This window comes from Phoxinus phoxinus (genome assembly GCF_949152265.1).
Source record: "Phoxinus phoxinus genome assembly, chromosome: 8".
NCBI classification, from domain to species: domain Eukaryota; kingdom Metazoa; phylum Chordata; class Actinopteri; order Cypriniformes; family Leuciscidae; genus Phoxinus; species Phoxinus phoxinus.
This window is the reverse complement of record NC_136883.1, coordinates 38707001-38722000: the sequence shown is the minus strand read 5'-3', so window position 1 is coordinate 38722000 and position 15000 is coordinate 38707001. Positions and strand designations below refer to the sequence as shown.

General features: G+C 49.4%; 1 protein-coding gene across 4 annotated transcripts in view; it reads right to left on the bottom strand.

Moving 5' to 3' along the window:
* The window catches only part of pde8a (phosphodiesterase 8A), a 48782-nt gene that overhangs the window by 581 nt on the left and 33201 nt on the right, over positions 1-15000 (bottom strand). For 3 of the 4 annotated variants that reach the window (XM_079620541.1, XM_079620543.1, XM_079620544.1), the window contains 11 exons: positions 14584-14664; positions 14153-14226; positions 13728-13892; positions 10537-10585; positions 10321-10456; positions 9882-10080; positions 9489-9706; positions 8101-8233; positions 7765-7929; positions 5212-5341; positions 1-1635 (listed from right to left, as the gene is read on the bottom strand). The exon at positions 1-1635 is cut by the window's left edge and continues 581 nt beyond it. In XM_079620541.1, the coding sequence (XP_079476667.1) occupies positions 1532-1635; positions 5212-5341; positions 7765-7929; positions 8101-8233; positions 9489-9706; positions 9882-10080; positions 10321-10456; positions 10537-10585; positions 13728-13892; positions 14153-14226; positions 14584-14664 (1454 nt within the window). In that variant the 3' untranslated portion in view covers positions 1-1531. The remainder of the gene's footprint in view (positions 1636-5211; positions 5342-7764; positions 7930-8100; positions 8234-9488; positions 9707-9881; positions 10081-10320; positions 10457-10536; positions 10586-13727; positions 13893-14152; positions 14227-14583; positions 14665-15000) is intronic. The other variant, XM_079620542.1, reaches the window with a different exon arrangement.

Here is a 15000-nt window from a genome sequence, read left to right as displayed (position 1 = left end):
GTCAACGTTCGTCTAAGCCCGTCTACGTCAACGTTCGTCTGCGTCAACGTTCGTCTGCGTCAACGTTCGTCTGCGTCAACGTTCGTCTGGGTCAACGTTCGTCTGGGTCAACGTTCGTCTGGGTCAACGTTCGTCTGCGTCAACGTTCGTCTGCGTCAACGTTCGTCTGGGTCAACGTTTGTCTGGGTCAACGTTAGTCTGGGTCAACGTTAGTCTGGGTCAACGTTCGTCTAAGCCCGTCTGCGTCAACGTTCGTCTGCGTCAACGTTCGTCTGAGTCAATGTTAGTCTGGGTCAACGTTCGTCTGGGTCAACGTTCGTCTGGGTCAATGTTAGTCTGGGTCAACGTTCGTCTAAGCCCGTCTACGTCAACGTTCGTCTAAGCCCGTCTACGTCAACGTTCGTCTGCGTCAACGTTCGTCTGCGTCAACGTTAGTCTGCGTCAACGTTCGTCTGCGTCAAGGTTAGTCTGGGTCAAGGTTAGTCTGGGTCAAGGTTAGTCTGGGTCAACGTTCGTCTGCGTCAACGTTCGTCTGCGTCAACGTTCGTCTGCGTCAACGTTCGTCTGGGTCAACGTTCGTCTGGGTCAATGTTAGTCTGGGTCAACCTTAGTCTGGGTCAACGTTCGTCTGCGTCAACGTTCGTCTGGGTCAATGTTAGTCTGGGTCAACGTTCGTCTGGGTCAACGTTCGTCTGGGTCAACGTTCGTCTGGGTCAACCTTAGTCTGGGTCAACGTTCGTCTGCGTCAATGTTAGTCTGGGTCAACGTTCGTCTGGGTCAACGTTCGTCTGGGTCAACGTTCGTCTGGGTCAATGTTAGTCTTGGTCAACGTTCGTCTGCGTCAATGTTAGTCTGGGTCAACGTTCGTCTGGGTCAACGTTCGTCTGGGTCAACCTTAGTCTGGGTCAACGTTCGTCTGCGTCAATGTTAGTCTGGGTCAACGTTCGTCTGGGTCAACGTTCGTCTGGGTCAACGTTCGTCTGGGTCAACGTTCGTCTGCCTCAATGTTAGTCTGGGTCAACGTTCGTCTGGGTCAAAATTCGTCTGCAGGAAGAGGATCTGGATTTGAGACGAAATGAAGCACAGGTTCCTCCGTGTCGAGTAAATCCCGCTCGTCTCTCTGGGAATGATCCTGACGAAGAGACGGAGGGAACTGCTGGACGGGAAGAGAAGCGATCGTCTCTCACACCAGGCTGAGATGCTTTATATCATTCCAGTGTAAAATTCATTATCTATAAAAATATTGAGATTTACTTCATATAACATGTGTGTTAAAAACTGCAGATGTCCGTCGCGGTCAGCACTGCGTATAAATATAGTGTATAAAATAAGGCAGCAGTCTCGTCAGCAGATCGACTCCGAGGGAAACGCTGGACAGTCTTCAGTGGGAGCAGAACGCCTCAGAACATCCTCAGTCCTGATCGGCTGTGGCGTCTGGATCGCTTCTTCACTAGCGGACATGATTCTCATCATCAGTTATTAATGATAGACGGGAGGAGAGTAACGAGCCGGAGGAGCCGCGTCTCGACCGTCACTCCGGCGGCCTCAGGCTCCGCAGCTTCTGCTCATCCAAACCCTTCCAGTACTTGAAGTTGTTGTCCAGATGCTGCATTAGATTGGGCAGATCGGCAAACGCTGGGAACAGAGGAACACGCATCACTTCATATCAACATCTCACACACAAATAATTAAAGGAGAAGAGCGCTCAATCTGACCGATAATTAAAGGAGAAGAGCGCTCAATCTGACCGATAATTAAAGGAGAAGTGCACTCAATCTGACCGATAATTAAAGGAGAAGTGCGCTCAATCCGACCGATAATTAAAGGAGAAGAGCGCTCAATCTGACCGATAATTAAAGGAGAAGTGCGCTCAATCTGACCGATAATTAAAGAAGTGCGCTCAATCTGACCGATAATTAAAGAAGTGCGCTCAATCTGACCGATAATTAAAGGAGAAGAGCACTCAATCTGACCGATAATTAAAGGAGAAGTGCGCTCAATCTGACCGATAATTAAAGGAGAAAAGCGCTCAATCTGACCGATAATTAAAGGAGAAGTGCGCTCAATCTGACCGATAATTAAAGGAGAAGAGCGCTCAATCTGACCGATAATTAAAGGAGAAGAGCGCTCAATCTGACCGATAATTAAAGGAGAAGTGCGCTCAATCTGACCGATAATTAAAGAAGTGCGCTCAATCTGACCGATAATTAAAGGAGAAGAGCGCTCAATCTGACCGATAATTAAAGGAGAAGAGCGCTCAATCTGACCGATAATTAAAGGAGAAGAGCGCTCAATCTGACCGATAATTAAAGGAGAAGTGCGCTCAATCTGACCGATAATTAAAGGAGAAGTGCACTCAATCTGACCGATAATTAAAGGAGAAGAGCGCTCAATCTGACCGATAATTAAAGGAGAAGTGCGCTCAATCTGACCGATAATTAAAGAAGTGCGCTCAATCTGACCGATAATTAAAGGAGAAGAGCGCTCAATCTGACCGATAATTAAAGGAGAAGAGCGCTCAATCTGACCGATAATTAAAGGAGAAGTGCGCTCAATCTGACCGATAATTAAAGGAGAAGTGCGCTCAATCTGACCGATAATTAAAGGAGAAGTGCGCTCAATCTGACCGATAATTAAAGGAGAAGTGCGCTCAATCTGACCGATAATTAAAGGAGAAGAGCGCTCAATCTGACCGATAATTAAAGGAGAAGAGCGCTCAATCTGACCGATAATTAAAGGAGAAGTGCGCTCAATCTGACCGATAATTAAAGGAGAAGTGCGCTCAATCTGACCGATAATTAAAGGAGAAGTGCGCTCAATCTGACCGATAATTAAAGGAGAAGAGCGCTCAATCTGACCGATAATTAAAGGAGAAGTGCGCTCAATCTGACCGATAATTAAAGGAGAAGTGCGCTCAATCTGACCGATAATTAAAGGAGAAGTGCGCTCAATCTGACCGATAATTAAAGGAGAAGTGCGCTCAATCTGACCGATAATTAAAGGAGAAGAGCGCTCAATCTGACCGATAATTAAAGGAGAAGTGCGCTCAATCTGACCGATAATTAAAGGAGAAGTGCGCTCAATCTGACCGATAATTAAAGGAGAAGTGCGCTCAATCTGACCGATAATTAAAGGAGAAGTGCGCTCAATCTGACCGATAATTAAAGGAGAAGTGCGCTCAATCTGACCGATAATTAAAGGAGAAGTGCGCTCAATCTGACCGATAATTAAAGGAGAAGTGCGCTCAATCTGACCGATAATTAAAGGAGAAGAGCGCTCAATCTGACCGATAATTAAAGGAGAAGAGCGCTCAATCTGACCGATAATTAAAGGAGAAGTGCGCTCAATCTGACCGATAATTAAAGGAGAAGAGCGCTCAATCTGACCGATAATTAAAGGAGAAGAGCGCTCAATCTGACCGATAATTAAAGGAGAAGAGCGCTCAATCTAACCGATAATTAAAGGAGAAGTGCGCTCAATCTGACCGATAATTAAAGGAGAAGAGCGCTCAATCTGACCGATAATTAAAGGAGAAGAGCGCTCAATCTGACCGATAATTAAAGGAGAAGAGCGCTCAATCTGACCGATAATTAAAGGAGAAGAGCGCTCAATCTGACCGATAATTAAAGGAGAAGAGCGCTCAATCTGACCGATAATTAAAGGAGAAGAGCGCTCAATCTGACCGATAATTAAAGGAGAAGTGCGCTCAATCTGACCGATAATTAAAGGAGAAGAGCGCTCAATCTGACCGATAATAAAAGGAGAAGTGCGCTCAATCTGACCGATAATTAAAGGAGAAGTGCGCTCAATCTGACCGATAATTAAAGGAGAAGTGCGCTCAATCTGACCGATAATTAAAGGAGAAGAGCGCTCAATCTGACCGATAATTAAAGGAGAAGTGCGCTCAATCTGACCGATAATTAAAGGAGAAGTGCGCTCAATCTGACCGATAATTAAAGGAGAAGTGCACTCAATCTGACCGATAATTAAAGGAGAAGTGCGCTCAATCTGACCGATAATTAAAGAAGAAGAGCGCTCAATCTGACCGATAATTAAAGGAGAAGTGCGCTCAATCTGACCGATAATTAAAGGAGAAGTGCGCTCAATCTGACCGATAATTAAAGGAGAAGAGCGCTCAATCTGACCGATAATTAAAGGAGAAGAGCGCTCAATCTGACCGATAATTAAAGGAGAAGTGCACTCAATCTGACCGATAATTAAAGGAGAAGTGCGCTCAATCTGACCGATAATTAAAGGAGAAGAGCGCTCAATCTGACCGATAATTAAAGGAGAAGTGCACTCAATCTGACCGATAATTAAAGGAGAAGTGCACTCAATCTGACCGATAATTAAAGGAGAAGTGCGCTCAATCTGACCGATAATTAAAGGAGAAGTGCGCTCAATCTGACCGATAATTAAAGGAGAAGTGCGCTCAATCTGACCGATAATTAAAGGAGAAGTGCGCTCAATCTGACCGATAATTAAAGGAGAAGAGCGCTCAATCTGACCGATAATTAAAGGAGAAGAGCGCTCAATCTGACCGATAATTAAAGGAGAAGAGCGCTCAATCTGACCGATAATTAAAGGAGAAGTGCGCTCAATCTGACCGATAATTAAAGGAGAATAGCGCTCAATCTGACCGATAATTAAAGGAGAAGTGCGCTCAATCTGACCGATAATTAAAGGAGAAGAGCGCTCAATCTGACCGATAATTAAAGGAGAAGTGCGCTCAATCTGACCGATAATTAAAGGAGAAGAGCGCTCAATCTGACCGATAATTAAAGGAGAAGTGCGCTCAATCTGACCGATAATTAAAGGAGAAGAGCGCTCAATCTGACCGATAATTAAAGGAGAAGTGCGCTCAATCTGACCGATAATTAAAGGAGAAGAGCGCTCAATCTGACCGATAATTAAAGGAGAAGTGCGCTCAATCTGACCGATAATTAAAGGAGAAGTGCGCTCAATCTGACCGATAATTAAAGGAGAAGAGCGCTCAATCTGACCGATAATTAAAGGAGAAGTGCGCTCAATCTGACCGATAATTAAAGGAGAAGTGCGCTCAATCTGACCGATAATTAAAGGAGAAGAGCGCTCAATCTGACCGATAATTAAAGGAGAAGTGCGCTCAATCTGACCGATAATTAAAGGAGAAGTGCGCTCAATCTGACCGATAATTAAAGGAGAAGTGCGCTCAATCGGAGGCGTCTTTACCGTCCCAGGCGTCAAACATGTCCGTGATGAAGTAATCGATGAAGGAGATCTGGGATTTGGGAATACTGCAGGTGTGGCGATCGAACACGGGCATCACCACCGGCAAACCCTGCTGCTTCTCCTCATCCGTCTGCAAACACACACACACACACACACACACACACTGAGCTTCTGCTGCTTCTCCTCTAGAGTGCGGATCGGGCCGACTTTTTCAGTCCGAGCCCGGCCCGCGTCCGACAGAGCAGTAACCGAACCCGACCCGAGCCCGACAGGCATCAAGATATTTATGTTCGAGCCCGACCCGAGACCGGCAGTTAAAATCCCATTTTTTTCTCATATTAATGACAATTGTACGTTTGTTTGTGTGGAAAGCCCGCTTTTATTAAGCAACTGTAGGAAGGCAATCGGAAATGTCAACAGGACAAGCGCATCAGCGCGCGGAGCAACAAGCGCTCTTAACACCTGGCGCGCACACATTATGCACGCGTTTCGTTGTCACGGCTACATAAACAAATGTCCGCACACAGGAAGACGGATGTTATGGTAATATTTTACATCTATTTTAATCACAAAAACGAACGTTTGCATCAAGTGAAAGCATCAGGCACATCGGCTACCTACATAAGCTTTTTTAAATTTAAAATGTTCAATGCCTTATCGCGCTGATGTGACCGAGCCCGACCCGAACCCGAACATCATTTCTAAATATCTGTCCGAACCCGGCCCGGCCCATCGGGTACCGGCGGGTCCCGTCGGGCTCGGGTCGGGTATCCATCCTCTATTCTCCTCATCCGTCTGCAAACGTACACACACACACACACACACTGAGCTTCTGCTGCTTCTCGTCATCCGTCTGCAAACACACACACACACACACTAAGCTTCTGCTGCTTCTCCTCATCCGTCTGCAAACACACACACACACACACTGAGCTTCTGCTGCTTCTCCTCATCCGTCTGCAAACACACACACAAAGCTTCTGCTGCTTCTCCTCATCCGTCTGCAAACACACACACACACACACACACACACTGAGCTTCTGCTGCTTCTCCTCATCCGTCTGCAAACGTACACACACACACACACACACTGAGCTTCTGCTGCTTCTCCTCATCCGTCTGCAAACGTACACACACACACACACACACACACTGAGCTTCTGCTGCTTCTCCTCATCCGTCTGCAAACACACACACACACACACACACACACACTGAGCTTCTGCTGCTTCTCCTCATCAGTCTGCAAACACACACACACACACACACACACACTGAGCTTCTGCTGCTTCTCCTCATCAGTCTGCAAACACACACACACACACACACACACACTGAGCTTCTGCTGCTTCTCCTCATCAGTCTGCAAACACACACACACACACACACACACTGAGCTTCTGCTGCTTCTCCTCATCCGTCTGCAAACGTACACACACACACACACACACTGAGCTTCTGCTGCTTCTCCTCATCCGTCTGCAAACGTACACACACACACACACACACTGAGCTTCTGCTGCTTCTCCTCATCAGTCTGCAAACACACACACACACACACTGAGCTTCTGCTGCTTCTCCTCATCCGTCTGCAAACACACACACACACACACACTGAGCTTCTGCTGCTTCTCCTCATCCGTCTGCAAACGTACACACACACACACACACACTGAGCTTCTGCTGCTTCTCCTCATCCGTCTGCAAACGTACACACACACACACACACACACACTGAGCTTCTGCTGCTTCTCCTCATCCGTCTGCAAACACACACACACACACACACACACACACTGAGCTTCTGCTGCTTCTCCTCATCAGTCTGCAAACACACACACACACACACACACACACTGAGCTTCTGCTGCTTCTCCTCATCAGTCTGCAAACACACACACACACACACACACACACTGAGCTTCTGCTGCTTCTCCTCATCAGTCTGCAAACACACACACACACACACACACACTGAGCTTCTGCTGCTTCTCCTCATCCGTCTGCAAACGTACACACACACACACACACACTGAGCTTCTGCTGCTTCTCCTCATCCGTCTGCAAACGTACACACACACACACACACACTGAGCTTCTGCTGCTTCTCCTCATCAGTCTGCAAACACACACACACACACACACACACTGAGCTTCTGCTGCTTCTCCTCATCCGTCTGCAAACACACACACACACACACACACACTGAGCTTCTGCTGCTTCTCCTCATCCGTCTGCAAACGTACACACACACACACACACACACACTGAGCTTCTGCTGCTTCTCCTCATCCGTCTGCAAACACACACACACACACACACACACACACACACACACACTGAGCTTCTGCTGCTTCTCCTCATCCGTCTGCAAACACACACACACACACACACACACACACACACACACTGAGCTTCTGCTGCTTCTCCTCATCCGTCTGCAAACACACACACACACACACACACACACACACACACTGAGCTTCTGCTGCTTCTCCTCATCCGTCTGCAAACACACACACACACACACACACACACACACACACACACACCTGAGCGAAGTACTCCTCTGAGATGCGTCCGGCCCACTCCACACACAGCTCCAGCGGGCGGCACGGGTTCGAGATGTCGGCACACTTGATCAACATCCGCTTCACCAGCATCCGGTTCTCTGGAGCCGTGAGGATGTTCTTCACTGAGTCCTCGTCTCCGCTGCCCTACACACACACACACACACACACACATATATAGATCAGGAATATTAGTGTATTAGTGTAGTGAATTTTTTCCAATTAGGCCAATACCCTCTCCTTCTAAACATCCAAAAAAAGAGCCATCAAATTCTGGAAACACGTGTGTGTGTGTGTGTGTGTGTGTGTGTGTCTCACCTCGTTCTCCTCCAGTGCCGCCAGCGGTTTGTTGATACTGTTGACGAACTTGTTGACGTGCTCAAAGTGTTTGGTCATTTCAGTGGCGAGAACCATGTCGATGACGGCCTGCCGGAGCGTGCGGTACTCGTTCCTGTGTGTGTGTGAGAGAGAGAGAGAGAGAGAGAGAGAGAGAGAGTTTATACTTTAGCGTTGGACAGGGTTTGTGCTAACACCCGCATTAGTAACGCTGTAAATCACGAGCCAATCTGGCGTTACTCATTATGTTTCCTCAGTTTGCAGGGAAGTTCATGAACAGATTTAGAGCAAATACTTGTGTGTCATCATTATATATTAAATACAGAGTATTGCTCAGAATAGTGTTAATTTCGTCAGACGAGACGAGACGAAATATGTTCGTCAACGACTTTTTTTTCCATGACTAAGACGAGACGATGACGAGACTGCACTACTGTTCAAAAACGCTGACTAAGACTAAATTAACATGCATTATTGTTGACGAAAAAAGACGAGACGAAAATGTTTTGCATAAAATAGAAAATAAGATAAAATCTCTCTTCATTTTCGTCTACAATCGTCTCTGCTTTTTCATCAGCTGTTACGCCTTTAAAATATTCCGAATGAGTTCGCGCTGTTGCAAAAAAATAGCCTCCTGGAAGTTCCGGGAGTCTCCCGCATATTGATAGCGGCTCACTGATTGCCCACGAATTAGTTAAAATCTCCGGAATCTAGAGCGAGCGCGCCCGCGAGACAGAGACTGTGCTCCAAACCGCGTAGCGCGTGCACGGCGGAGAGAGAGCAAGAGACCGCGCGTGTGCCTCATGAAGTATCATCATGAAAAAAACTGAGCACCGGGGTGCACCCCCAAACCTGAAACGTCTTCCCGCGCCTTTGTAACTTCAGTCGTCTGTTGGGCCCCAGCTTTTGAATTGTGTTGGTTAAAATAAAATACTCTTCAGAACAGGTTCATCATTTGTAAATGTGTCTCCTCAGAAATTGAAAACCAGACATGTTTAACAGTTGCATTCAACAAAAATCATTCAACAAGTGTATTTTGTCAGGTTCTGACATTTAACCAATATTTGAGATATGTGAAACACTTTTATACTGAAATGTTAATCAGAAATAATCTCAGTAATAATGTGTTATTAAAAAAAAAGACTATTTTTTTTACTAAAACTTGACTAAAATGAAAACACTTTTAGTCAACTAAAACTTGACAAAGATACCTTAAGTTCTCTTTTGACTAAAACTAGACTAACAAAAAAAGATATGTGAATGACTAAATATGACTAAGACTAACAAGGACATTTGGCACAAGACTAAGACTAAATTAAAAATAGGTGACAAAATTAACACTACATCTGTACAACCGTCTCTGACATCACCTCTCCATGTTCTTGAAGATGTTGCACTTGTCGTCTCGCGTGGTGATCTGGAACGCTAGCGCCGCGTGATGCGACTCCAGCACTGCGGTGTCGTTGTACAGGATGGCGAGATCACTTCCTGCATTACACAGGAAGGAGTTTGTGCGGCCCGGATGGTCCACATCATGAACCGCAGCCGCGATCAGGGCCGCCACCTCGTCTATGGGGTCCAGACTTTGCTGAGAAACACACACACGTAAAGCGTCATGAAGTGTGTGACAGGATCTCATCACATAGTCAACAACACTAGCTAACTGGAGTGACTGTTTAGAGTGTGTGTGTGTGTGTGTGTGTGTGTGTGTGTGTGTGTGTGTGTGTGTGTGTGTGTGTGTGTGTGTGAGTACTTGAGTTCACCTTGACGCGCTCCTTGCACAGGAAGTAAGCTGTGGCGTGCAGCACATCAGCGGCATGAGAGGAGTTGTGGTACGAGTTGCTGGAGTGATAATTGGCCTCGAGGATCTGAAGCCACGAGCGCAGCGTCGCCTCGGGACAGTTGAGGAACTCACACACACCGAAGCGAGAGAAGATCTTCAACCCCAGGAACAGCAGAGGCCTGGAGACACACACAGGGAAGCATTAGGACTGTCACATGACACACACACACACACACACGGACAGAGTCTCTAGCAACACTGCGTGTGTGTGTGTGTGCAAGTGTGTTTTTGTGTGTTTGAGCATGTGTGAGTCTGTGTGAGTGTGTTTGTGCATGTGTGTGTGTTTGAGCACGTGTCCGTGAGTGTGCGTGTGTGTGTCAGTGTGTGTGTGTGTGTGTGTGTGTGCGCGTGAGCTTCACCGCTTCATGGTGGCCGACTCTAGGCTGAAAATATCAAAGTCCCATGAGTCTTCGTTTTCCATCGTCTGAGCAATGCATGGTGGGATATCGTTTAGGGACAGTGGTGTGGTCAGGTGACTCGGGATGTGATGCACCTCTGAAACACATTGTGTGTGTGTGAGAGAACCATTGCACAGGAACAGGGTCGAAGGTCAGAAAGAGGTGAACTCGGCTTACGTTTAGAGGCGAAGATGTACTCGTTCCCTGATAACCTGCGCAGTCCGTCCTGCAGGAGAGAGAGCAGAGTCAACATCGGACACACACACACACACACACACACACACAGTCCGTCCTGCAGGAGAGAGCGGGGGGCGGGGGGGGGGGGGGCTTGTTTGTTTGATAGACTACAGGCTCTGTACTAAATTTAATAATTATTTATTAAACACTAAATATTAAAGTTAAATAACAATCAATTTTAATATATAAATATCCAGCTTTACAAAATAACAGTTCCAATGTGCAATTTTAACAAGCTATACAAATATAGACCCTAGCCGACCCTACCCTAGCCGAGCCCGACCCTAGCCGACCCTACCCTACCCTAGCCCGACCCTAGCCGAGCCCAACCCTACCCTACCCGACCCTAGCCCGACCCTACCCTTCCCTAGCCGAGCCCAACCCTACCCTACCCGACCCTAGCCCGACCCTACCCTTCCCTAGCCGAGCCCAACCCTACCCTACCCGACCCTAGCCCGACCCAATCCGACCCTAGCCGAGCCTACCCTAGCCTAGCCCGACCCTACCCTACCCTAGCCGAGCCCAACCCTACCCTAGCCGAGCCCGACCCTACCCGACCCAATCCGACCCTAGCCGAGCCCGACCCTACCCGACCCAATCCGACCCTAGCCGAGCCCGACCCTACCCTACCCGAGCCCGACCCTACCCGAGCCCGACCCTACCCGAGCCCGACCCTAGCCGAGCCCGACTCAGACCCTACCCGACCCTAGCCGAGCCCGACCCTACCCAAGCCCTACCCTAGCCGAGCCCGACTCAGACCCGACCCTAGCCGAGCCCGACCCTACCCTAGCCCGACCCTAGCCGAGCCCGACTCAGACCCTACCAGACCCTAGCCGAGCCCGACCCTACCCGAGCCCGACCCTACCCGAGCCCGACTCAGACCCTACCCGACCCTAGCCGAGCCCGACCCTACCCTACCCAAGTCCGACCCTAGCCGAGCCCGACTCAGACCCTAGCCGAGCCCGACCCTACCCGAGCCTACCCGACCCTAGCCGAGCCCGACTCAGACCCTACCCGACCCTAGCCGAGCCCGACCCTACTCAAGCCCGACCCTAGCCGAGCCCGACTCAGACCCTACCCTACCCGAGCCCAACCCTACCCTAGCCAAGCCCGACCCTACCCAGACCCTACCCGAGCCCGACTCAGACCCTACCCGAGCCCGACCCTACCCAGACCCTACCCGAGCCCGACTCAGACCCTACCTGAGCCCGACCCTACCCAGACCCTACCAGAGCCCGACCCTACCCGGGCCCGACCCTACCAGAGCCCGACCCTACCCGAGCCCGACCCTACCCAGACCCTACCCGAGCCCGACCCTACCCAGACCCTACCCGAGCCCGACTCAGACCCTACCCGAGCCCGACCCTACCCAGACCCTACCCGAGCCCGACTCAGACCCTACCCGAGCCCGACTCAGACCCTACCCGAGCCCGACTCAGACCCTACCCGAGCCCGACTCAGACCCTACCCGAGCCCGACTCAGACCCTACCCGAGCCCGACTCAGACCCTACCCGACCCTACCCGAGCGCGACTCAGATCCTACCCGAGCCCGACCCTACCCGAGCCCGACTCAGACCCTACCCGAGCCCGACTCAGACCCTACCCGACCCTATCCGAGCCCGACCCGAGCCCGACCCAGACCCTACCCGAGCCCGACTCAGACCCTACCCGGCCCTACCCGAGCCAGACCCTACCCGAGCCCGCGACTCAGACCCGAGCCCGACCCTGCGTGACTCAGACCCTACCCGAGCCCGACTCAGACCCTACCCGACCCTACCCAAGCCCGACTCAGACCCTACCCGACCCTATCCGAGCGCGTCCCTACCCGAGCCCGACTCAGACCCTACCCGAGCCCGACTCAGACCCTACCCGACCCTACCCAAGCCCGACTCAGACCCTACCCGACCCTATCCGACCACGTCCCTACCCGAGCGCGACTCATACCCTACCCAGACCCTACCCGAGCGCATCCCTACCCGAGCCCGACCCTACCAGAGCGCGACTCAGACCCTACCCGACCCAAGCCCTACCCGAGACCGACCCAAGCCCTACCCGAGCCCGACTCAGACCCTACCCGACTCAGATCCTACCCGACCCAAGCCCTACCCAAGCCCTACCCGAGCCCGACCCTACCCGAACCCGACTCAGACCCTACCCGACCCTATCCAAGCCCGACCCTATCCGACCCAGACTCTACCCGACCCTATCCGAGCCCGACCCTATCCGACCCTATCCGACCCTACCCGAGCCTGACTCAGGCCCTACCCGACCCAGGCCCGACAATTATGAGCCCGATTTAAACCCGACCATTTTTTAATACGTGGGTCGTTATAACTGACGTTCTCAACTTTCTCCTGCCCGCAAAAAGATTTTTTTTCTGTACCTCCATGAAATACCTTCAAGTTAGCCTACCTGTCGCCACCATACACATCAGCATAAATGCTCCTGATATATTATTTGTTATTAAACCATTAACATTCACAAACGTCAATTTAACATAAAAGCGAGCAGGCTGCGTGCATGGTTTGCCATGACTGAATGCGCGCAAAGTGCGCTCCCTTAATAATTCCTATAAAGCTGACATCAGTTCATCGTGATCTCACACATCTCTGTTATTATCAATGAAGCTGACTGCACAATGAATCTTTCATAATATCTTTTATAATCAGAGGATTTGCCAGCATGCAGAATTCAGCACTGAACAGAAAGTCCGTTTTGAGAGCTGAGGGGATTCTGTCTTAAATGATAATGATGCTGCTTTGTTTGTTGTTTAAATGACAAACACAATATTGCAGTGTTTATTCTAATGATTTATGGGTGCACATCATTATTGTGTTAATAATGTTGAGTGAGAATAAGTTCCTCTTGCAGCATCTCTTCTCTTCTCTGATGATGTGGGCGGGGCTATAACCTGTCACTCACATGAGATCAGCCAATAGCAAACCACAACCATCCAATCATCTCCCCACAGACACAATCAAGCCCCGCCCACATGTGTTTTTGCTCCTGCAGCGCTTCTCTCGATATACGGCACAACAGAGGAGAGAAGACCAGCACTACTTCTCTTCCGTTGGAATTTAAATCTCTGAATCCATGTAAAGTGGTGACGTCTATAGGCGATGAGACTCACGGTCATTAATCCGCCCACCAGGTCGTTAGTGTGCGGGTCTTCCTCGTTAGTGCCGAGCTGAGGAGAGTATAACTCTGTGGTCCTCAGAATCTCCAGCACTCGGTCCAGCGCTTCGGCCACCGGCATCGGACTGCTCTCCTGAGCCGCGTTGATGATGTTTATCACCTGCACACACACACACACACACACACACACACACACACAGCAGACTTAACTCATGAGCCTACAGAACACGCACTCACTCATGAGCCTACAGAACACTCACTCTCACACACACACGAGCCTACAGAACACACACACACAAGCCTACAGAACACACACTCACTCACTCGCACACACGAGCCTACAGAACACACACACACGAGCCTACAGAACACACACTCACTCACTCACTCACTCACACGAGCCTACAGAACACACACTACCTTAGTGATGGGAGCTTCAATAGTCATGGAATGAATTCTGGCCATAGACGAGTGTCTCCTCTGGGAACTTCCTGCTAAATACAAGAAGAAAACACTGTATGATGCACTGACATGCGCAGGGGTCAGAGGTCAAGGGATAGTCATGGTTCTCGTATTAACGGACACTTTTACGACTGTCAGTCTCCTCTTATAAAACACTTGTTATAGCTGACCCTAAATAAGCTCAATCTAAAATCTGTGTCATGCACACGTTGAAGAGGAGCGTCTGGTGTGACAAGCTCAGACTGAACAGTGAGGGAGGGGCTCTGAGTTAGGGGAGGGGCTCTGAGTTAGGGGAGGGGCTCTGAGTTAGGGGAGGGGCTCTGAGTTAGGGGAGGGGCTCTGAGTTAGGGGAGGGGTTTGAGGGTTAGGGGTCAGCAGTGTCGTCTCACCATCACTTCCTCTAGAGGTCGTCGAGCGAACGTCCAGCGATCCTTTCCTGCGGTCCTTGTGTTTGCTGAACTGCTGAATATCTGACACACAATGACAACAGCAACAAGACATAGTAAAGAGAGTAACGAGAGTGTAATGAGCGTAACGAGAGTGTAAAGAGAGTAACGAGAGTGTAAAGAGCGTAACGAGAGTGTAAAGAGCGTAACGAGAGTGTAAAGAGCGTAACGAGAGTGTAAAGAGCGTAACGAGAGTGTAAAGAGAGTAACGAGAGTGTAAAGAGAGTAACGAGAGTGTAAAGAGAGTAACGAGAGTGTAAAGAGCGTAAAGAGAGTAACGAGAGTGTAAAGAGAGTAACGAGAGTGTAAAGAGAGTAACGAGAGTGTAAAGAGCGTAACGAGAGTGTAAACAGTGTAAAG